General features: G+C 41.3%; 1 protein-coding gene across 1 annotated transcript in view; it reads right to left on the reverse strand.

Moving 5' to 3' along the window:
* Nucleotides 1–18277, reverse strand: part of Ube2g1 (ubiquitin conjugating enzyme E2 G1) — a 76945-nt gene extending 58668 nt beyond the window's left edge. The window contains exon 1 of the mRNA XM_052194960.1: nucleotides 17894–18277. Coding sequence (XP_052050920.1) covers nucleotides 17894–17939 — 46 coding nt within the window. The 5' untranslated portion in view covers nucleotides 17940–18277. The remainder of the gene's footprint in view (nucleotides 1–17893) is intronic.
* Nucleotides 18278–23000: the final 4723 nt, after the last annotated feature.

Here is a 23000-nt window from a genome sequence, read left to right on the forward strand (position 1 = left end):
GAAGCTTTCCATAGCTTTCCATATTTTTAAGGATTTGTATTCAGCTATAATGAAAAATGAAATTATGGCTTTCACAGGAAAATAGAGAAAACTAAAGTATACTGAGTTAACCCAGACACAGAAAGATAAATAGTACACTTTCATATGTAAATCTTAGTTTCTAGTTGTTAAATATGTGAATTTAAATGAAAGCAAGATGAGAGGCAATAGAACACAGATATGAAAGCAGATGGACTGATGGGAACAGACAGGTTGATAGAGATATGGGTAAGAATCAGCCAAAACTAAGTATATATTAAAAATGCTGTAAGGAAACCTATTACTTTGGAAGCTAATTTTTAAATTAATACTTTTAAAACAGTATGTCACAGATCATATTGGTGCCAGTAGAGCCCAGAAGAGGGCATCAGGTCTCCTTGAACAGGAGTTACAGACAGTTGTAAGCCTCCCTCCCCTACAATGGGTACTGGAAATGTGGAGTCCTCTATGTAATATAAGTACCTTTAACTATTGAGTCATTTCTCCCATCCTTTTTAAGTAATATTTTCTTAAACACATGGACAATATTGATAAAAGTAAATGGTTTTCAGACTGCAGTCTCTATACAAACACATCCACATATCTCTAGACTACAAAAAATAATTGGTTTACAAGAATATGGATTAGTTAAAGCCTTTGGCCAATTCTTTGGGGGGGGGGAAGTAGGGGAGGAAAAGAGGGAGGGATGGAGGGATAAAAAGAAAAGAAAAGCTAAACTCATCTTGGCAAAGCTGAATATGGCAGCAAATCTCAAACTGGGATAGTGGTGGTGCACGCCTGTAATCCCAGCACTCTGGGAGGCAGAGGCAGGCAGATTTCTGAGTTCGAGGCCAGCCTGGTCTACAGAGTGAGTTCCAGGACAGCCAGGGCTATACAGAGAAGAAACCCTGTCTCAAAACAACCAAAACTAAAAAAAAAACAAAAAAACAAAAAAAGAAAAAAGAAAAGAAAAGAAAGAAATCTCAAACTGCATTTACTGCCAAGGATCTATAAAGCAGTTATATATTATCTAACTGACCTACTTAAAGTAAACTTAGGGTAAACATCTTCTTGAAATGAAGTCTTAGGATACTTAGGTATCACTTAGTAACAAAGGATACTTTCAAGAGCTTAGTGTTCTGCACTGGCTGGTGATCCATCTCCACAACCTAAGTGTGCTAGACCACTTTTAAGTATCCCCAAGCAAGGGTTGGGACAGGATTTTGCTTTTATTCTCCTGGAAAAAATAAAAACAAACCCCTGCCCAACTCGCACTTGTGTGTGTGTGTGTAGCAGAGAAAAACAAAACATCCAGCTGATGTTCCTTTCAACTAGTGTCCCAAAAGGAAAAACTTTCTCCTCCACACTGTCTTAAATACCCTTCAACGCAAAGACCCTCCTTCCTGCTTATTTATGTTCACTGCCTGTGGGCTGATTACTTGCTCACTGCCTCTTGACCTCGCACTGACTTTGGTTCTTGGAGTAAAAGGTGTGTGCTAGTGCTGAGATACACCACCACAAAGTCTTTTCAGTAAATATCAAAGTCTTTGGGGATTCACAGTATGATCAAATATCCTGCAACGCTCAAGTGCTGTGGGCCATTTCAACTTTACTGTTTTGTCTCACCCCTAGATGCCACAGCAATATTTTACCCAACTCTCTCTACTATACTATTTTATAGCAATTACAAAGATTGACTGCCTTCTTTATTAAACAAAAGCATTTTTACTAGTATCTAATAAACCCAATATTTAAAGACAATTCAAATAAGAAAACTACTTTGAAAAAGAACTAATTCTTAGGACAATTTTCTAATTGTCATTCTAGTAATAAAGGACAGATAGGCAAGTAGACAGATGTTCAATATAATATAAAGATAACTAATTTAGAAAACTCTCAACGGAGTTAAATTTTACCTAAAAGTAGGCTGGAAAAAAGGCTTAGTGGTTAAGAGTACATGCTGCTCTTCCAGAACCTGTGTTTAGTTCCCAGCACCCTTGTAAGGTGGTAATTCCACCAATTTCAGCTAAAGAGGATCAGACACCCTCTTCTGGCCTCTGCAGGCATGTATACCTGGCAAACACATATATATGAATACACATAAATACATTTTATACACATACACACAAATAAAAACAGCTGGAGGGAGGATGTGGGGGTGGCACACTCCTTTAATCCCAGTGCTAGGGAAGCAGAGTCAGATGCATTTCTGTGACTTAAGGCCAGTCTGGTGTACAGAGCTAGCTCCTGGACAGTCAGGTTTACACAAACAAACCCTGTCTTGAAAAAAACAAAAACAGTAATAGCTAGAAGTGGTGGCATACACCTTTAATCCCGACAATTGGGAAGAAGTAGGATCTCTGACTTTGAGGCCAGCATGGTCTACAAAAGAAAAGTTCCAGGACAGCCAGGCTACAGAGAAACCCTGTCTTGAAAACCAAAATAGATAAAAATATGAAGAAGCTGGAGATGCTTTAGCTGTTGGCAGCACTTGTTGCTTTTACAAAGGAACCCAGACTGGTTCCCAGGACTAACATGGTGGCTTTAGGACATCTGCAACTTCAGTTCTAAGGGATCCAATGCCTTCTGACCTCTGCTAGCACCAGGTATGAATGTAGCACATAAAACATATGTGGAGCCGGGTGGTAGTGGCGCACGTCTTTTAATCCCAGCACTTGGGAGGCAGAGGCAGACAGATTTTTGGGCCAGCATGGTCTACAGAGTGAGTTCCAGGACAGCCAGGGCTACACAGAGAAACCCTGTCTCGAAAAAAAAACCAATCAAAAAAAAAAAAAAAAAAAAAAAAAAAAAAAAACCAAAAACAAACAAAAAAAAGAGCACTGTCTGCTCTTCCAGAGGACCTGACTACAATTCCCAGCACCCACAAGGCAGTTTGAAACTATCTATAACTCCAGTTCCAAGGATCCAACACCCTCACACAAACATACATGCAGGCAAAACATCAACACACATAAAATAAAAAATAAACACACATTAAACAAATAAAAAACATTTTAATAAAAATAAATCTTCTTTGAAAATTTTATCTATAACATTTTGAAGTAATAAAGGATTCATAGAATATTTCACTTTGGGCATTGTTAATTCTCCAATTTAAACTATTTATAAAAATATGCACCCAGGGACTGAAGAAACCATTTAATTAAATTTCAGGATCAATGTTATCTACTCAAACCACTATAAAATAACCACATTATCTTCAGAGTATTGTCTTACCCTTCCTACAGAAAAAAAAAAAAAAACTTTTTATCTAGCTCATTTTAAAAATGAAATTATGAAAGAACCATTTTAAAGGAAACCAGTCAGAATATCTCACTTTTTGCTCCAATGTTATTTATTACTTGACCCATAAGGTCTATACTATAATTTAAAAAAAGACAATAGTCTCCAAGGGCCCCCTGGAATGATACACACAGTAAGTGAAAAGTATTCTAGTTAGAGGAAGGCTGAGAAGAAAAGGGAGTATACCAATCAAGACGGAGATGGGTAGGGCATATGTTTCAGGTATTTTGGCTTTTGATTGTTGTTGTTTCCCCTGTTTTCATTTTCTATACAGAGTTTCCTAGCTGTCCTAACATGCCATACGTGCCTGGCAGAGTTTGATCTCCACACTCATAGTAGAAGAAATGAACACATGTAAGCTTATATGTAAGCGTATGTGTATGTGCCCTTACACACACATTCATACCCACACCATATACACATACAATAAACAAAACTTTTAATAAGAAATTAAAAATGAGCTGGGGTGATTGCACAGTATGTAAAAGTGCTTTTTTTCTGCCAACACAAGGACCTAAGTGCAAAAAAAAAAAAAAAAAAAAAAAAAAAAAAAGGCAGGGCATGGCCATGTATCTTGTAACCCACACATAGAGAAAAGATAGAAACATGCAGGTATTAATGGAGCTCACTAGCCTAGCTGAACCTTAATCTTCAGGTTTAGTAAGAGACCCTGTCTCAAGGGCTGATAAATAAACCAGACAGCAATAAAGAAAATGCCTGATGAGTCTCCTATGCTGCATGGGCCTGTACCTCCATGCACATATTACATATGCAAGTACAGGCATACAAATGAGTGGTAGGGATTGGGGGGGGGGGGGAGACAACAGGAAAGGGGAAGGGAAGAAAGAAAGAAAAAGGGAAGAAAGTAAATTTAAAACGATTGCCAAAATGAAAAATTAAATGGTCAGTCTAAATAATAAAACAGGCATAGATGAAAACCAAGCTACTAATCTGGAAAATAAAGGGGAGGATGAAGTGGAAATATCTGGTTTCTTTAACAACTCAGTTGTGTCGTGTTTTTTTTCTGCAAGCTGTCGTGTGAGAGAACATGCATGTGATGTTTTGCTGAAAACAGACACTTCAGAGGGTATATGATGTTTAGAAAGGACATAAATAGAACCCCACAATGAGGACACTCTTGCACTGCTACACGCCCACAATGCTTTCCTGGTCTTAGAAACACACAAAAGAACTTCTCGTGGTATTCCAGCTCATTCTGGCCACTTTCCTGACTTGTGCCATTTGGCAGAGTCTTGCTGTTTCTGCTGGATCATGCTGCCACTACTGATTCATGTTTGGTACTTGCTATTGAAATGGACTGCTGATATCCTAACATCGAAGAATGGAATCGTCCCAAGGAATTACTTCTGAACAGTCCACAACACCCTTTCCTATTATCCTTCTTTCTCCCCTACCCCTGGTTGATGGGATAGAGGAAAGGTTGAAGCATTTAAGAACCCTAGATAAAGTAGATTTTGAAAAATCTAAGCCTTCAGAAGGAAGTCTATATGGGTAAAAAAGAGCAACATTTAAATTTTGTCAAGCCTTCACAATCATGTGACCCAACTCTTCAATCCCTGGAAAACTGTCAACACAGAGTTTATCCCAAAGTATAAAATAAAATATCAGGCTGTGAGGTAGTGGCACCTGCCTTTAATCCCAGCACTCAGAAGGCAGAGACAGGCAGATCTCTGTGAGTTTGAGAACAGCTTGGCCTACAGCAAGACTGTTACAAAAACTCTGTCTTGAGATAGATAGATAGATAGATAGATAGATAGATAGATAGATAGATAGATAGATAGATAGATAGATTAGATAAGATAGACAGACAGACAGACAGAAATATACAAACTCAGAATATAAGTATGTATATTCCACTTAGTTCCAACTAAGTGGAAGAAAAGATAGAAGTCTTCCCTTATAAAATTCTAGGAGTTAGCAGATATCCCTCTTCCCAAGTAGAGCTTCATACTGTTTCCAGTATGTGAGTACAGAGAAAACTGAGTGGGACAAGGTGACACAGAGCTATAGTCTCAGCAGTTGGATGGCTGGGGCAGAAATAGCACAAGTTTTGAAGGCAACATGGAATATAAACAAGTCCCATATCAGGATTGCCTATATAGACAGACCCATTTCAAAAATCAAAGAAGGGAACATGATGGTGGTGGCACACACACCTTTAATATCAGCACTTAGGAGGCAGAGGTAGGCTGATCTCGAAGTCAGTCTGATCTACAGGGCAATTCCAAAACAGCCAGGGTTACACAGAGAAACCCTGTCACAAAAACAAAACATCAAAACTTTAAATTCAGTCTCTTTAAAATATCCAAACTCCCTCTAAAACTTCGAAATGCTTCAACTGTAGGCTCACATAAAAATAAAAAAATAAGTTACATACTTTAAGAGGTCAGAATCGGGGCAGTTACAAATCAAATCAAAGTTCAAACGTATAAAGAATCACTGCTTAATGTCTGGGACCCACTGAGGATCCACTACGCTTTAAGGGTCCTTGGCAGCAGCATTTATCCAGCTCTGTCTTCCTCAGGACATGCAGCTTTTCTTGTAGGCTCGACTGGCTCCACTCCATAGCTGCTGCTATCCTGTTCATCTCACAGTACAGGCATCTCCAAAATGTTGGCATGTCTACTACAACTGTGCTGCACTGTCACCAATACCCTCATAGTTTTTTTCTTCAGGGACTCAAACCCTGCCACATAGTGTGAAACCTCAATTTCTCTCCATGATCTATCTCTATAATCCTAGGTATTCTGAGGATGTATCTAGCTCCCACTATGACTGAGTACCAGATCTGCCAGCAGCAGAAACAAACACTAAGTCTAATGTGACACTATTCCCCTAGGTGACCAGCCAGCAACTAAGTGGCAGGTTGACTACATTGCACCATTTACATTGTGGAAAGGGCAATGTTTTGTCCTTGCTGAAATACAATGTATTCTGGTTTTCAATTTGCCTTCCTGCATATAAAACTTCTGCCAAAACTAAACCCACGGAATTATAGAATATTTTATCCAACACTATGATATTCCACATAGCATTACTTCTGACCAAGAAGCTCACTTCACAGCCAGAGAGGTGCAAGCCATCTCATATAATTCACTGCTTCTTTTTTGTTTGTCACTATCCTAAACAGCTGGACTGTTAAAAAAAAAAATGGGATGGCCTCTTAAAGACATGCCTATAGGACCAGAGTTCTCCTGAAGGTGATATATGCTTTGACTCACCATAGTTTTTCTTAAAGTTAGGATTCATGGGTCTAAAAATTAAAGTGTAAACCTGTGATGATTCATCTTGGTTATCAACTGATTACATCTGAAATAAAAACACAAATAGCTGGACATGCCTGTGAAGAATTTTTCTTGATCTTTTTAAGTGGGAAGATCCACTTATGCCCCTTAAATCTTATGCCCCACATAAAAGGACACATAAGGACTGTTTGTCTTTTGCTTTTTGCCTGCTTCGACTTCATTGAACTTCATCTAACCTGTTTTAGACCCATTCCTTCATTGGAATTAAAATACATTCTTCAGGATTCCGACAAAGACTAAAGACCAGCCACTCTCTTGGAATCCTATACTCCAGTACCAGGTTGGAACTGCTGTGACATCTAGTCTCGTAAACTGAATAATTAGTAGGATTTCTGGCCTTTCTATTAGGAATCAGCCACTGTTGAACTATTTGAATGAATCACCATCTGTAAGCCAGTCTTTCTTTTTTACCCCCCTCCAGGGACTAAACATGAGTATTTGCCTCAGCTACTTGAGGATGAAGCAGGAGTAGGTGGCACTAATACCAGGCCAGCTGTGCTTAAAAGGCATATAGGTATTGGAGAACTCACACAAGTAGTGGCATGTCAGCTCTGTTTAATTTCCATCTGGTTAAAGGTATAAGTCCACCATGCTGCATACCATCTGGTAGGATGATCATGTTCCTCAGGTAGATCCTCACCACCTCAGGCTTCTCAATGGGTAGGCCCTCCTACTTGGTTTTTCTCAAATGCTTGAATAATGTAAATAATGCTTCCACTGCGTCTAGAAAGCACTGTACAACTGCATCTGCTACTCATAGAACATGCCCAGTAATTGGTCCAGATCCACACCACGGCAGGCGAATTTGCAGAAGATCCACTTCTCAATTTCAGCCATCTTTGTGGCTGCTCAGAAACACTGGCTGCATCTGTATTGTTATCTTGAACTTCCTGTAAGCTATTCTTAATAACTTGTTAATAACTCTTAATAACTTAATAAATGTTAACTACATTCTAGTAGATGATATAGATCATGGAAGAACCTATTTATTCCTAAGAAAGGAAGCATACTGGAAATAGTATCTGCTGTTCAGCTTTACTGAAAACTTATACTCTTCAAAAATAAATAAAGCTGCCAGGCAGGGGGGGTGGCGCATGCCTTTAATCCCAGCACTTGGGAGGCAGAGGCAGGCGGATTTCTGAGGTCGAGGCCAGTCTGGTCTACAGAGTGAGTTCCAGGACAGCCAGGGCTATACAGAAAAACCCTGTCTCGAAAAAACCAAAAATATAAATAAATGAATGAATAAATAAAGCTAATAAAAATTAAGACAGGACTTGTTGATGTGGTGCACATCTTTAATCCCAGCAATCAAGAAGCAGAGAGACAGGTAGATTTCTTTCCTGATATACATGGTGAGCTGTAGGCCAGCTAAGGCTATATTTGCGGGTACAGACAAAAAAAGAAATGAAAGAAGAGTCTTAAAATTTTTGCATATATATTAACAGCTGCACTAATCACAAGAAAAGAAGTGGAAAGAAGACAGGGCATAATAGCACATGTCTTTAATCCCAGCACTTAGGAGACAGAGGCAGGTGAGTCTGTAAGTTCAAGGCCAGCCTGATTACAAAGCAAGTTCCAAAACAGTCAAGGCTACACAGAGAAAGCCTGTTTGGAAAAGGCCAAAAGCAAAAACAGGAAACAAAAAGTAGACTAGGAGCCAGCTAGATGGATGGCTAAATGGACATCAGTTTGATACTAAAGACCTGCATAGTACGAGAAAAGAGACTCCATCCAGCAAATTGCCCCTCTGACCCCCACAAGCGTACCATGACATATGTGCCCAAACACATACAAACAAAAATTTAATTTAAAATTAAAGGTTTAAAATGGGTACAAGAAGGGGCTGGGGAGATGGCTCAGAGGTTAAGAGCACTGACTACTCTTCCAGAGCTCCTGAGTTCAATTCCCAGCAACCACATGGTGGCTCACAACCATTTGTATATGGGATCCCAAGCCCTCTTCTAGTGTCTGAAGCCAGGGACAGTATACTCATAAACATAAATCTAAAATGGCTACAAGAATAAATATGTTTTGACAATCAAAGAAACAAAAATATCTTCTGTGTAGTAGCACAAGCCTATAACCCTAGCACATGGGAAGCAGAAACAGGAGGATCAGAGGTTCAAGGTCATCCTTGGCTACCATAGACTGGGAAGGAGAGAAAGAAAAGAACTACAAAAGATTTTCTATGATTGCACCACTCCATATTCCCACCAATAATATATAAAAGATTTTCTTAGTATCTTTGCCAACAACTGGTGACTATGTCTACTCACATCTTATTTTTAGCTATTCTAATAGGTAACATAGTAATATATTATTGTGCTTTCAATTTGTATTTTCCCTAATGTCTACTGACTAATGACTACTGATACCAAACATCTTTTCATTTGCTTATGTGCCATCTGTGTATCCATCCTTCTTTAGTGAAAGGTCTGTCTTTTGTTTGTTTCCTAAGTGACTGGTTTTTACTGTATAGTTTAGTTTCTTATACATTGGCTTTTGCCAAACATATCTTGCAAAGACAGTGGTTCTCAACCTTCTTAATGCTGTGACCCTTTAATACAGTTCCTCCTATTGTAACCTCCAACCATAAAATTATTTTCATTGCCACTTCATAACTGTAATTTTGCTACTGTTATACTATGTTTTCTGGTGGTCTTCAGTGACCCTGTGAATGGGTAGCTTAAGCCACCCAACCCCCAAAAGTTGAGAACTGATACTCTAGGACTACAGAGGATCACTGGATAAAACCATTTGTCATATAAGCCTGATGACCTAAGTGTGATATCTGAATCCAACACAAAGATGGAAAGAAAAACAAAGACTCTAAAAAGTTGTCCTTTAACTCTCATATATATGACTTGGCATGCATGAACCCACAAACACATATCATATATAATAAAAAAAGTCATTCCAATTCATAACTAGTGTTTTTGTATATGTAGTATTATCTGTGGGTGGTGGTTATGTGAATGAAATGCATGAGGGTTTGTGGACTCATACCTTCACATGCTTAGGGTACAAAAGGATGCCAAGAGCCTTTCTCTTGAGACTGGGTCTCTCACTGAACCTCAACTAAAGCTCCCTGTTTTCACCTGGCTAGAAGGGCTAGCCAAGGAACTCCAGGGATCCAGATATAAACTTGTCTCCATCCACATCTATGCTTGTATTTACAGACATTTGCAGCTATAGGCTCTTGCATGGGTGCTAGGAGCTTGAACTCATACCTAAACATCAAGCATTCTTACTGAGAGCCATCTTTCTCAACCTTGTAGTCTATCTTCTCATCTCCCTAAAAGTTTTCATACACCCAAAGGTTTTAGTTTTGATAATGTCTAGTGTATCAATATTTTCTTCTATGGATTATGCTTTCATTCTAGTAATAATTAAGGGATCCTTAATTCACAAACATGTGGAAATATCACAAAATATAATATGTATTATTTTAAGTAAGCTACATATAGAACTATTAGTATTGCTTTATAGTAAATATATTAATGTGCTAATAATTATCTAAAAGCCACAGTTTAGTTCTACACTTAAACATATCAACCAGTATTTAAGATTTAGAACAGGTTATATAAGTATGGTGGCATATGCCTTTAATTTAAATCCAGCACTCTGAAGGTACAGGCAAGTGTTTCTCTGTAAGTTTGAGTACCTCTATACAACAAGCATCAAGCTAGCCAAAGCTACATAGTAAGACCCTGTCTCAAAAACCAAAAAGAAAGAAATAGAAGTGAGATCATCCATTATAAAGACTAATGCAGAAAGTATACTTTGTTCTATAATATTTTATTTACATTTTAAAAAATTAAATTATTATTTATAAATACCTAAATTTCCTATTATTGAAACGATTCACTATGTAACTATTGCTTAAAAACTGTTTTAGTCCTTAACACTAAGAAAGCTCACTTTTAGCCAGGCAGTGGTGGGGCATGCCTTTAATCCTAGCACTTGGGAGGCAGAGGCAGGCGGATTTCTGAGTTTGAGGCCAGCCTGGTCTACAGACTGAGTTCCAGGATGGCCAGGGCTACACAGAGAAATCTTGTCTCAAGAAGAAAAAAAAAAAAAGGAAGAAAGAAAGAAAGTTCACTCATGGGCTGGAGAGATGGCTCAGTGGTTAAGAGCACCAACTGCTCTTCCAGAGGTCCTGAGTTCAACTCCCAGCAACCACATGGTGGCTCACAACCATCTGTAATGCATTGCAAGATGTTTCCTACCCATTTACATGGAGGCAATGAAAGGCCAGTGACTGAAAGCTAAGGGAAGTGAGGGGTGGGGGAGGGGAGAGAGGAGGGGGGAGGCATGGATATCCAGATGGCTTCTGATGTATTTTTGGTGTTTTGGAGAGGTTAGAAATATTGGGATAATATTTTATCATTATAAATTGGCATTATGTAATTGACAGTTTCTTATACATAAATATATTTGGTTAACGATTCAAGTTTAAGAGTCATGTTTTACTGGATACTTAGAAGGAGTGGGTGCTGGGCAGAAGTGTGGAATTCCCACCATTTACAGAGTCTATGGCAGAGTGGAAACACAGCTTGGATGCAGTTAAGAGTAGTCCAGAGCGAGACCTGCCGGGACATGGTTCAGAGACCTGGCAGGGCAGGGCGGTGCCTTTTTATTAATAACTACTACAGTAATGGGCATCCAATGCCATCTTCTGCTGTGTCTGAAGACAGTGACAGTGGACCCACACATATGAAATAAATATGACCAGAGCAGGGCCAGAGGGAGGGAGGATGATTTAAAAAAAAAAAAAAAGAAAGTTCACTTATTCACCAAAAGTTAAGGCTTTCTTCAGATCCCATATTACAATACATCAAGTAATTCCTGGATGTTTCCTTAGTTAGAGCGACTTTAAGCCATACAATACCTCTTCCAACCATGTTTGCTTCATTAATGCTAATTTGGTATTTTTAATAGGAGATGTAGAGATGGTTCAGCAGCTCAATGTTTGCTGCTTTTCTATAGGACCTGAGTTCAATTCCTAGCACAGATGTCAGGCGTTTTATAGCGGCCTGTAACTTGAGTTCCAGAATATGTAATGCCCTCTTCTGGCCTCTTTAGACATGAACACATATCACATATACTTACACAGATAAGACATACACACATAAAATCAATCTTTAAAAATTACCAGCCTTAGCCAGGCGGTGGTGGCACACGCCTTTAATCTCAGCACTTGGGAGGCAGAGGCAGGTGTATTTCTGAGTTCGAGGCCAGCCTGGTCTACAAAGTGAGTTCCAGGACAGCCAAGGCTACACAGAGAAACCCTGTGTTGGAAAAAAAAAAAATTACCAACCTTTACCAGCCCTAGTAGTTGTGTGCGTGTGCATGCGCGCACATCAAAACATTCAATAAATACTTGTCATATTATTAATTTAATAATAAATGATTTCTGGATATTGAAAATTCACAAGTATAAAGCACTTTAACCTCAGTGCTTGAGAGGCAGAGGCACGCAGACTTCTGTGAGTTCAAGGCCAGCCTGGTCTTGAAGCTCCATAGTGAGCAGCTCTAGGAGAGACAGGTCTGTATCAAAACCCATCTCAAAGACAAACAAACAAAAACAAAACAAAATGAAAGTCCCAAGTTTGGGTGGAATATAGCTCAGTTGGCAGTGTTTGTCTAACATATATAAAGTCCTGAGTAGGATCCCTAGCACTGAATAAAACCAATTATCTATAGACCTGGCAGTTAGAAAGTAAAGACAGTAAGTTTAGAACCAGTCCACCACCACCCCAAATATAAAAGCAAACTCCTCTAGCACTTGAATTGGTAGTTTATATAAATTTACTTGTAAGCTTTTCTTTAGTTTCTAAACATGAAGGGTCTTTTTGGTTTGAGCAATGGTTGGAGATCAAACTTAAGACTCACACATCCTAGGCAAAGTGTAACACTGGGCCACACTTTCATTTCAACAATTTTTCTCATTTAAAATGTAATTGTTTGCTGTTGTTTTGTTTTGTAAGGTGTATAGATGTTTATATCTTCACCACCTGCATACCTAGTGCCTGGAAGAAGAGAGTGTCAGATCCCCAGAAAATGAAATTAAATGGTTTTAAGTCACCACAAGGGTACTGAGAATCAAATCCTGGTCCTCTTCGAGGGCAGCCAGCACACTTAACCACATGTTCATTACTCTGAATCTTCTACATACTAGAGGAATTATCCCTCACTCTATTTTCCCTGTTTTGTGATTTCTACTGGGATTATCAGAAGGCCAATATATTCTAAAAGGACATTAAGAAGTATTAAATTCTTGGGCTGAGAGTGTGGCTCAGTAGTAGAATGCTTGCACCTAGCATTCACCTAGTTTCAATTTCTAGCACCACAAAATAAAGGAAAAAAAGTAAAGTCCACTGGATTCCTAGGCCATATCAACAAATACAAACCTATCCTCTTTGAAGGAGGCCAGAAATCTCTATTTTTACAGTCTGACATTACAACCTACTTAAGACAGGTAGCCTAGCCGGGCATGGTGGCTCACGCCCACCCCAGTAATCCCAGCACTTGGGAGGCAGAGGCAGGCGGATTTCTGAGTTAGAGGCCAGTCTGGTCTACAGAGTGAGTTCCAGGACAGCCAGGACTATACAGAGAAACCCTGTCTCAAAAAAAAAAAAAAAAAGACAGGTAACCAAGAAATACAGGTTATAGATTTTTAAAGTTACATTTAATATACACAATCAAAGTTTCTACTATAAGAACCCAAATATTTTGTTATTGCATAAAGGAATTCTCCTATTTTAGAATGTCTATAAAATAATGAGGAAAAGAAATAGAGGAAAGTAAAAGTAGAGTGTAAAGATGTAGCTCAGTTGGTAGAGTACTTTCCTAGCATGCAGTTCTGTATTCAATACCTAGAATAACATAAAGCCAAGTATAATGACACATACCTGTAATTCAAGCATTCACATGATAAAGGCTACAGGATCAGAAGTTTAGGTCATCATTGGATACACCCTGGGCTACATCAGACCCCACCTTTCAAAATAAATACGGTTTTCAGCTTTGTTTTTTTCTTTTTACTTATTTATGTTGTTGTTTGTTTTGAGACGGGAAGCAAAAAACTCTTGACTGTTCTCAGCCTCTCTCCCACAGCTGGGATTTACAGGCTTGAGCCACTACCTAGCTTACTTAAGATCATTTTTTACTTTTTTTGTTTTGTTTTTGTTTTTTGAGACAGGGTTTCTCTGTGTAGCCCTGGCTGTCCTGGAACTCACTCTGTAGACCAGGCTGAAGATCTTTTTTTAAGATTTATTTTTATTTTATGTATATGAAAGTGTTGCCTTCATGAATATCTGTGTATACACAAAACCCAAAAAAGAGCATTATATCCCTTAGATCAATATTCTTAAAACCTGAGCCATTTCTCCAGCCCTTACCTAAAAATTTATTTTATACAGTAAGTTTTACTAAGATGAAAAAAATAATAATACTGAGTAAGCTAATTTTGAGTATTTGAGAGTCCCCCTAGCACCCCCAGCCCTAGCACCCCAGACAGGGTCTTACTATGTAACTAAGGATTTCCTTGAACTCAAGAGATTCAAATCCATCTGTCTTACAAGTGCTTGTACCAAAGGAGTATATCTACACATATGGTACTTGATTTTTAAATTCTACTTCATAGGGACTGATAGATGGCTCGACAGTTAAGAACACTGACTGCTCTTCCAGAGAACCCAGACAGATAGATACCCAGTACCCACATGGCATCTCACAACCATCTATAACTCCAGTTCTAACAGGTCTGATGCGTTCTTCTAGCACTAAGCATGTACCAGGCACCCATGTGGCACACAGACATACAGGCAAAATATCCATATACATAAAAAATTTTAAGAGTAAAATTCTACTTCACTGTGTAAACTCCTGCTCCCTGGAGAGCAATTTACCCAACAAACAAGAAGTTTATAAAACAAGGTCCTGGTTCTACCAACTCCATTAGCAGCATTCATTTGACCTTCAGCATTTATTTGACCTTGCTAAGCCTCTGTTTTCTTTCAGAAAGATTAAATGAGATAATGTGTAAAATAACAGTGGCTGGTATGTGGCAGTCTTCAACCAAAAAAACCATCATCTTCAGCTGGAGTAGGGGTCTGTAACCTTGACTAGGGGAGTAGAGGTAGACAGCCCAAGTATTCTAAATCCACCTTGAACTACAAAGCAAGATAATGTCTCAATTAAAATAAAATATAAAAAATAATCTCTGTAAAGACAAGGTCCCTCAAAGAGAACTCTTGGTCAGGAGGAACAATGATTAATTTTTGCACTTTTTTTTTCCTTTAAAGACAGTGTCTATGTAGCCCTGGCTGTCCTATATTATAGACCAGGCTGGCCTCCAATTCACTCCCAAATGCTGGGATTAAAGGCATATGCATGCCATCATGCCCAGCTCTGTATTCTATTTTAATCTGTGTTTATAATAACTTTAAAATGCTTTTTAATTGATATATTATACTGAGGGATTTCTTGGTGTTTAATGTAATGCATCACAAAACAAAACAAACAAAAAAACTGCCACTAACTCCGTAAAGGAGTAAGTCATAACCTAAAAATATCACAGAGAAATACACAAGCTATCTGATTTCATGTGTGTCTGTAAGGTGTTTTTACTGGATTCCCAGTAGCCACAATGGTGACATACCATAATCCAATGACTCCGTCTCAGGGGACCTTGCCAATAGATATATTTTTCACTGTCACAAATGAGGGGATGTACTACTGGTATCTAGTGGGTACAGACAGGAATGCTGTAACCTTTACTGCACAGGTTTAACCCTCCACAGCAACAACTGCCCTAAATGTCATGGTACCAGAAATGAGAATTTCTGTTACTCAGGGCACCATTCCGCTCAACGACTGAAGTAACAAAGCTCTTCATTACAGGATAAATTCTTCTAGGTAATGAATCAAAACCTTTTATCACTGGCACACTACTACCTCAACAAATACAGCCACTGCTCTAAGTTTCTGAAACTCTAGCACTGAGAACACTTTAGATTATGTTACCTACTCAGCTCATTTTAGTACTTTTAAGGCATTTTTACAACTTCACTAACTTCAAGATTACATTTTAACATTTACTGTTTTCAAATGATAAGAAAAATGCTAAAGAAAAAGCCTTTATTTTTAGGTGCTTATCCAGTCTTCTCAAATAAATTTAATATTTTCACATTTCAATCAACAAACTTCATTTCACACATTTTGAGAAAGTTAATTATCCCTAAAAAAATGACTTAAACTATTTGTTATTCCTGTGGAAACAAACAACAAAATAAATAAATAAAAACGCCTAGTGTGGTGGCACAGGATTGAAATCCCAGTACTCAGAGGACAAGAAGGTAGCGGCAAGCACTTGGAAGATAGAAGAGGGATCTAAGTTCAAGGCCAACCTGGTCTACATCTCAAGTTCCAGAACAGTCAGGGTTATACAAGAGAAAGCCTGTGAGAGACAGGCAGGCAGGCATATTTCTGTGAGTTCCAGACAGCCAAGGACTCCACAGAAAAAAACCTGTCTCCCCCGCCCCCCAAAAGGATGCTCACAAATGAGTTTTATTTTAACACAGGTACTATTAAACTGTAAAACCTTTCACACCTTTTAAAATGTATGTCATTTCCATTATGTAAGGCATTTGTTTTAATATTCAGTGCTTACCACATAATAAAATAATTTGCCACATAATAAAAACTAATGCAGATAAAGTTGATTTAGTTTTTGTTTTTGTTTTGGGAGACAGTGTTTCTCTACATTGCCCTTGCTGTTCCAGAATCCACTACTGCAGACCAGGCAGGCTTTCATAAATAATTCCTACGAAGACAAAAACCTTAATTCCTTCATCCAAAACAAAATAAACCGGGGGGGGGGGGGGGCACAGAAAAAGGATGTTTTTAAATAAGACGCAATAAATTACTTCACTTCTTTCGGAAAATATTTCTGATGGGTATTCTAACTTTTCCATCCACTTCAAATCGCTATCCCACGTAGAATTTTAATACTTGTCCAAACCTGCTAGCTCACGGTCTAATAGTAAATCTAATTATACCATCTGTAACAGCCCCTGTCGACCTTTTCCTTAAGAAGCCGTAAAGGTGATTTAGCTGACACCTCAAACTCACAGAAATCTATTTCATTTCTCAACATTCCGGCTTTCAGAGCTAAGTTTAAAGGAGAGCGGCAGGGGAGGGAGGAGGACTGGCTACAGGTTGAGGAGGGGTGAAATCGCTTGAGCCAAGCAAGGCACACGCTTGGCATAGGACAGCGGGGGTAACTACCGGTTCATTTCTCTTTAAATCTGGCAGCACGTGGGGCGGCATTGTGAAGGCACCAACCCGCCTCCTCCCTCCCCCCTTCCACTCCGCACACGTACGCCTCCAGCGCGCATGCTCCGCTCACACAGTCCTAGCAGAGTAGGAGCCAACCCCCTAAAAAGTCAACCTGGAAGCCGCAAACGGCCAGAGGCCGGGACAATGGGGGAGGGGGACTAAGACTCCACGGGGGAGGCACGGAGCCGCCGCCCCTGGCCAGAGCCTAAGGCGGGCCACAGCCCGGTGGCTGCGGGCCTGCGCGACGGAGCCCGAACCGTGCGGTGCCGAGCACAAAGCCCCGGCCGGCCAGCGAGCGGCTCTCCTCAGCGCCCGCGCCCACCCACCCCCAGACGGGCGGCGCAGCCCGAGCTCGTGCCAGGCGGAGGCAGGCGAAGCGGAGTCGCGCTCCCCGCCGAGCCCTCGGTGCCCCGCATCAGCACCCAGGCCAGCCCGGCCGTCGCTTTTGTTGTCTGCCCTAACTCCGCGGACCCCGCGCTGCCGGGCCAGAAGTTTGGCGCGTCTCCCCTATCCGGCCCCAGACACGGCTTGGACTCGCAGCCGCGCGGGGCCCGCAGGCTCCCGGGGTCCCTGAGGTCCCGCGGCCTCCGCCGCACCTGAGCCCGGGATCCGCCCCTCTGGGAGGGTCGGCCCGACCGGGACCCACGCCCCTCCCCCGCAACGCCCCAGTGCCGTGGGGGAGGGGGCAGCCGCCCGGGGCGTCCGGCCCGTCCGAGGGCGAGGCTGGGGCGCGTCCCCGCCCCCAACACCCTCCACGGCCCGGCCAGGAGTGTCGCCAGCCGGCCGCGACCCGCGGGCTCCCACCCTCGCGGCCCGCCACCACCCAGCCTCCGAGCGGGCGAGAGGAGGCGAGTGGCTCGGCTCGTCAGTCCGCGATCGCGGCCCGGCGCTCCGTCGCTCACCTGCCAGCTGTCTTCGCAGTAGCAGCGCCGACTGCAGCTCCGTCATCCTGCCCACCAAGAGCCCGGGCTGCCGCCGGGACTTCGACGGGCTGGGGACAAGCTCTGACGGTGCCTGGAGCTAGGTGTGTTGAGGAACCCGGGCCCCGCGACTGGAGCGCCGAAGCCGCGGGAGGCCGGTCTTGGGAGACCCGAGAGACACCTCGCCGCCTATGCGAGTCCGCTCCGCTCCGCTTTCCTCTCAGCGCCTCACGCCCGGAAGGGGAGGGTACCCGGACCGCCGCGGCGCGCACTGGGACTTCGCTCGCCCGCTTCCCTCCTCAGCCCGCCCGTCGGCCCCACCGGTGCCTTCCCCCGCCACTGCCTCACTGCGCGCAGGGCCGCTCCGCGCAAGCGCGCTGAGCCTGCCTACTTCAGAAGCCGCACGCCTGCTAGCCCGACCCCTCTGCCCTGCTGCCCCGCCTCCGGCGGCGGAACCCCGCCCACCGCGCGCAGTGGGTCCAGCCCCGCCATCTTGGGAAGGTCCACGCCCGCCCAGCTGCGGAAGCGTCGGCTGGTAGACGCCCCGCGGACGCCATGACAAAGAGGTCGCTGAGGTTAAGGACGCTGCCTCCAGATATAAGCAGGAGGTCTGAGCGTGATGGCACCAGAAGTGGTAGATGTTGGCGAGAACCCAGCAGCCATCCAACACTACATCCGAGGTGTGCGAATTAGTCATTGTAACAAAGCCGAATTTAGTACTGGTGTGCCCCATTTTAAGCAGCCGCAAAATAGAGTGCATGGTGATAATTGATAAAGAATGCACAGAATAGTCCTTGAAATAAAATGTTATGAGTCTCATAGCAGAAAACGTTTAAATAAATAGTACTGTGAGTAAGGGGGAAAAAAAGACGAGTAAAGTGCAGAGTTGTGATTAGCACAACCTGATATGATACATGGTTCAGATTCAGGTAATATTCACCTGTAATCCCAACACTTAAGGCTGAGGATTGGGAGAAGACCCCAGACCCCCTTCGCTGCATAGTGACACCCAATCTCCGTCTAGGGGTGAGGATCCATAATAGATCAGACTCCTCTAGAAAGGCACCTACAAAGTCCAAGTGTGAAATCCAAGATAAGGAAAAGATAACCTTATCCAACCTTTTTGTCCATTTCCCAGTTTTGTGCGTTGTCAACACTGTAGCAATAAAGAAACAGAAAAGAGGAGGAAAAATAACTTTGACTGTCAATTTTGTTTGTTATTTCCTTTTTTTCTTTTAAAGATTTCTTTATTTATGTATATAAATACACTATTGTTCTCTTCAGACACGCCTGAAGAGGCCATAGGATCCCTTTACAGATGGTTGTGAGCCACCATGTGGTTGCTGGGAATTGAACTCAGGACCTTTGGAAAAGTAGCCAGTGCTCTTAAATGCTGAGCCCCTTGTTTATTCTTTCAATAAGTATTTGGTCCCTAGTCCCTGTACCTGGACTGTAAAAAAGCAAAAACTCTGCATAGGAAATCAGGTACATTTCTACCCACAAAAGCCTGAAGCTTCTGTGAGCGCCAAGAAAAGTAAACAAGAGAAGCAGATTCCAGCAGGCATGTAATAAAAATTACTGTACAAGCAGACACAAGGCCCTGGGTTACCTCCCTAGAACTGCCCCACAAGACCAAAGGAACAAATAAACAGAGTGAATCTGCCATTTTGAAATACTGCCCACCTAAGGACTAAGCCAGTTTGGTTGTTGGGGGGGGTTGGTTTTTTGTAGTTTTACTTGTTTGTTTGTTTTGGTTGGTTGGTTTTTGGTTTTTTGAGACAAGAGTTTCTCTGTATAGCCCTAGCTGTCCTGGAACCCCTCTGTAGACCAAGTTGCCTCGAACTCAAGAGATCTGCCTGCCTCTGCCTGGATTGGCACTAAAAACATGCACCACCATTTCCCTCTGTTTGTTTTTAAGGATTTTGTTTGTTAGTTTTAATGGGTATGTATATGAGGCTGGGTGAATTTATGTGTACCATGTGTATGCCTGGTACCCAAAATCTAGAGGAGGGCATCAGATGCCCTGGAATTGGACTTTCAAAGGGTCTTATGCTACTATACGATTGCTGGAAACCATTTTGTCCTTTGTGTCCTCTAATTTTCTTAATCCTTGGCCATTTCTCCAGACCCTATATTATTATATCTAAGTATCTAAGTACACTGTAGTTGTCTTCAGGGGCATCAGAACTCTTTTACAGATGGTGTGAGCCACCATGTGGTTACTGGGATTTGTACTCAGGACCTCCGGAAGATCATCAGTGTTCTTAACCTCTGAGCCATCTCTCCAAACCCATTCACACACATTCTTAATTAAATTCTTGTTTGGCATCCCTTTCCTACTGTTTCCCTTCCTCTTCCAAAATAATTCCATTCTACTTTCAGTTCTTAATTTTATTGAAACTTAGATTCCACACATGAGAAAGAAAACACTCATTTGTCTTTTTGAGTTTGGTTTATTTCACTTAGCATGACTATCTAGGTCCATCCATTTTCTTTCAAATAACTTTTTCTTTTCTAATGACTTATTTTTAAATTATAGATATGTAAGTGTCTTCATGGATATATGTGTACCATGTGTGTGCCCTGTCTCTGGAGGTCAGAAAAAAGATTCCTTAGAAATGGAGATACAGACAGTTGTGAGCTGCTGCCTTGTAGATTCTGTTAACCAAACCCAAGTCCTTTCAAGAGCTACAAGAGTTCTTAACCACTGAACTATCTTACCCCACACACACACACTTTATTTTTAGGTTTATTTTTGGTTTGTGTATTTGTACATATCCTTGGCTGTTTTTGCACTCACTGTGTAGAGCAGACTGGCCTTAAACACACCTAGATCCACCGGCCTCTGCCTCCTGATTGCTAGTGTTAAAAGGCATGTGCTGCCGGGCGGTGGTGGCGCACGCCTGTAATCCCAGCACTTGGGAGACAGAGGCAGGCGGATTTCTGAGTTCGAGGCCAGCCTGGTCTACAGAGTGAGTTCCATCCAGGACAGCCAGGGCTACACAGAGAAACCCTGTCTCGAAAAACCCAAATCCAAAAAAACAAAACAAAACAAAAGGCATGTGCTGAGGGTTTGTTTTGGTTTTAGAAACTTTCCAACTGACTTCCATTGTGACTACACTAATTTATGTTCTGACATATAAGGGTTTCTAACCCATCTACCATCCTCAGCATTTGGTTTTGTTTGTTGGTTGGTTGGTTTTGGATTTTGGTTTTTTCGAGACAGGGTTTCTCTGTATAGCCCTGGCTGTCCTGGAACTCACTCTGTAGACCAGGCTGGCCTTGAACTCAGAAATCCGCCTGCCTCTGCCTCCCAGAGTGCTGGGATTACAGGCGTGTGCCACCACCGCCCAGCAGCATTTGTTTTTCTTTGTGTATCATGCTCGTGCGTGTGTGTATGCCACAGGGATGTGTAAAGGTCAAAGAGCAGCTTGGAGGAGTCGATTTTTTCTTTCCACCTTACAGATTTCAGAGGTGAAACTCAAGTAGTCAGATGCAGTTCTTTACCCACTGAGTCATTTCACCCTGTTTGTTGCTTCCTTAGCAATAATTACTTTGCTAGGAAAACATGGGCTCTCAAGTTTAGATTTGTATCTCCCTGACAGTTAAAGATATTTAAAATGACTTTTCATATATTTATTGGCCATTTGTACTCCTTTGAAATTTGTCTTATTTTGCCCACTTATTGATTGGATGAGTTTTCTTGGTTTTGGGTTTCAGTTGTTCTTGTTCTTTTTCTCCTCCTCCTCCTCCTTTTCTTCTTCCTCTTCCTCCTCATCTTCTTCTTCCTCTTCCTCCTCCTCTTCTTCTTTGTTATAGATTCTAGCTATTAATATCTATGACATGTAGCTCCTGAAATGGCTTTTGGACTCCACAGGTTGTGTCTTCCCTTAGTAGTTGTTTCCTCTGCTGTTTTAATTTCATGTGACACCATTTGTTAGTTTGTGCTATTTCTTGATGTGTTGGGATCCTTTCAGAAAGCCATTGCCTATCCTTGTATCTCGAAATATTTTCAGAGTCCCAGGCCTTACATTTAGGTCTTCAAAAATATATAAATAAAATAAATAAAAATAAAATAAAGGGCCAGGCATAGTAGCTAATGCCTTTACTTCCAGCATTCAGAAGGTAAAGGCAGATGTATCTCTGTTAGTTCCAGTTCAGCAGAGTACACAGAGGAAGTCAGCCAGGACTAGTGAGACCCTCTCTCAGAAAGCAATAATGATAATCAAGATCTTTATTTTGAATATACTTTAGTACAGAGAGAATTCTGGTTCCGTTGGTCTAACTATGGATAGCCAGTTTTCCCAGCAATACTTGTTGAAGAGCCTGTTTTCTCATTAATGTTTATTTTATTTTATTTTATTTTGATATCTTTGTCAAAAATCAGGTAGCTATATTTGGGTGGATTGAGTTCTAGGTCCTCAGTTCTATTCCACTGTCTGCATGTCTATTTTTATTTATTTCATGTGTATGGGTGCTTTGTTTACATGTCTATTCTTTCTCCTTTATTTTGCTAACACACATTAGCATATGAATTCTGGATACAGATTTAACTCTGGGCCTCACCATTCAAAGGAAGTGCTCTACCTCAGGACTACATCCCAGTTCCTATTTTAAAGCACCCAGAAATAATACCAACTTAGCTGGATGTAAATTTTCATGTTTGGGGACTGGAAAGATAGTTCAATTAAGAGCACTGGCTGTTTTTCCAAAAGATCCACATTTGAGTCCCAGTACCCAACTGGCTCAAAACTGTAACTCCAGTTCCAGTTCCCCTCCTGAATCATTCCAACTCCCTCTCCTGGCCTGTTTGGGCACAAGGCACACATGTGATATACATACAGACAGGCAAAATACTCATACACATAACAACTTTACTTATTTATCATTGGTTTTTTGTTTTTTGTTTGTTTTTTGTTTTTTGAGACAGGGTTTCTCTGTGTAACTCTCGCTATTCTGAAATTCACTGTGTAGACCAGACTGGCCTTGAACTTAAGAGATCCACCTGCCTCTGCCTCCTAAGTGCTAGGATTAGAGAAATCTATTACCATCTTCTGGGAATAAATAATTTTTAAAAGCCAATATTTAT

This window comes from Apodemus sylvaticus, chromosome 10 (genome assembly GCF_947179515.1).
Source record: "Apodemus sylvaticus chromosome 10, mApoSyl1.1, whole genome shotgun sequence".
Lineage (NCBI taxonomy): Eukaryota > Metazoa > Chordata > Mammalia > Rodentia > Muridae > Apodemus > Apodemus sylvaticus.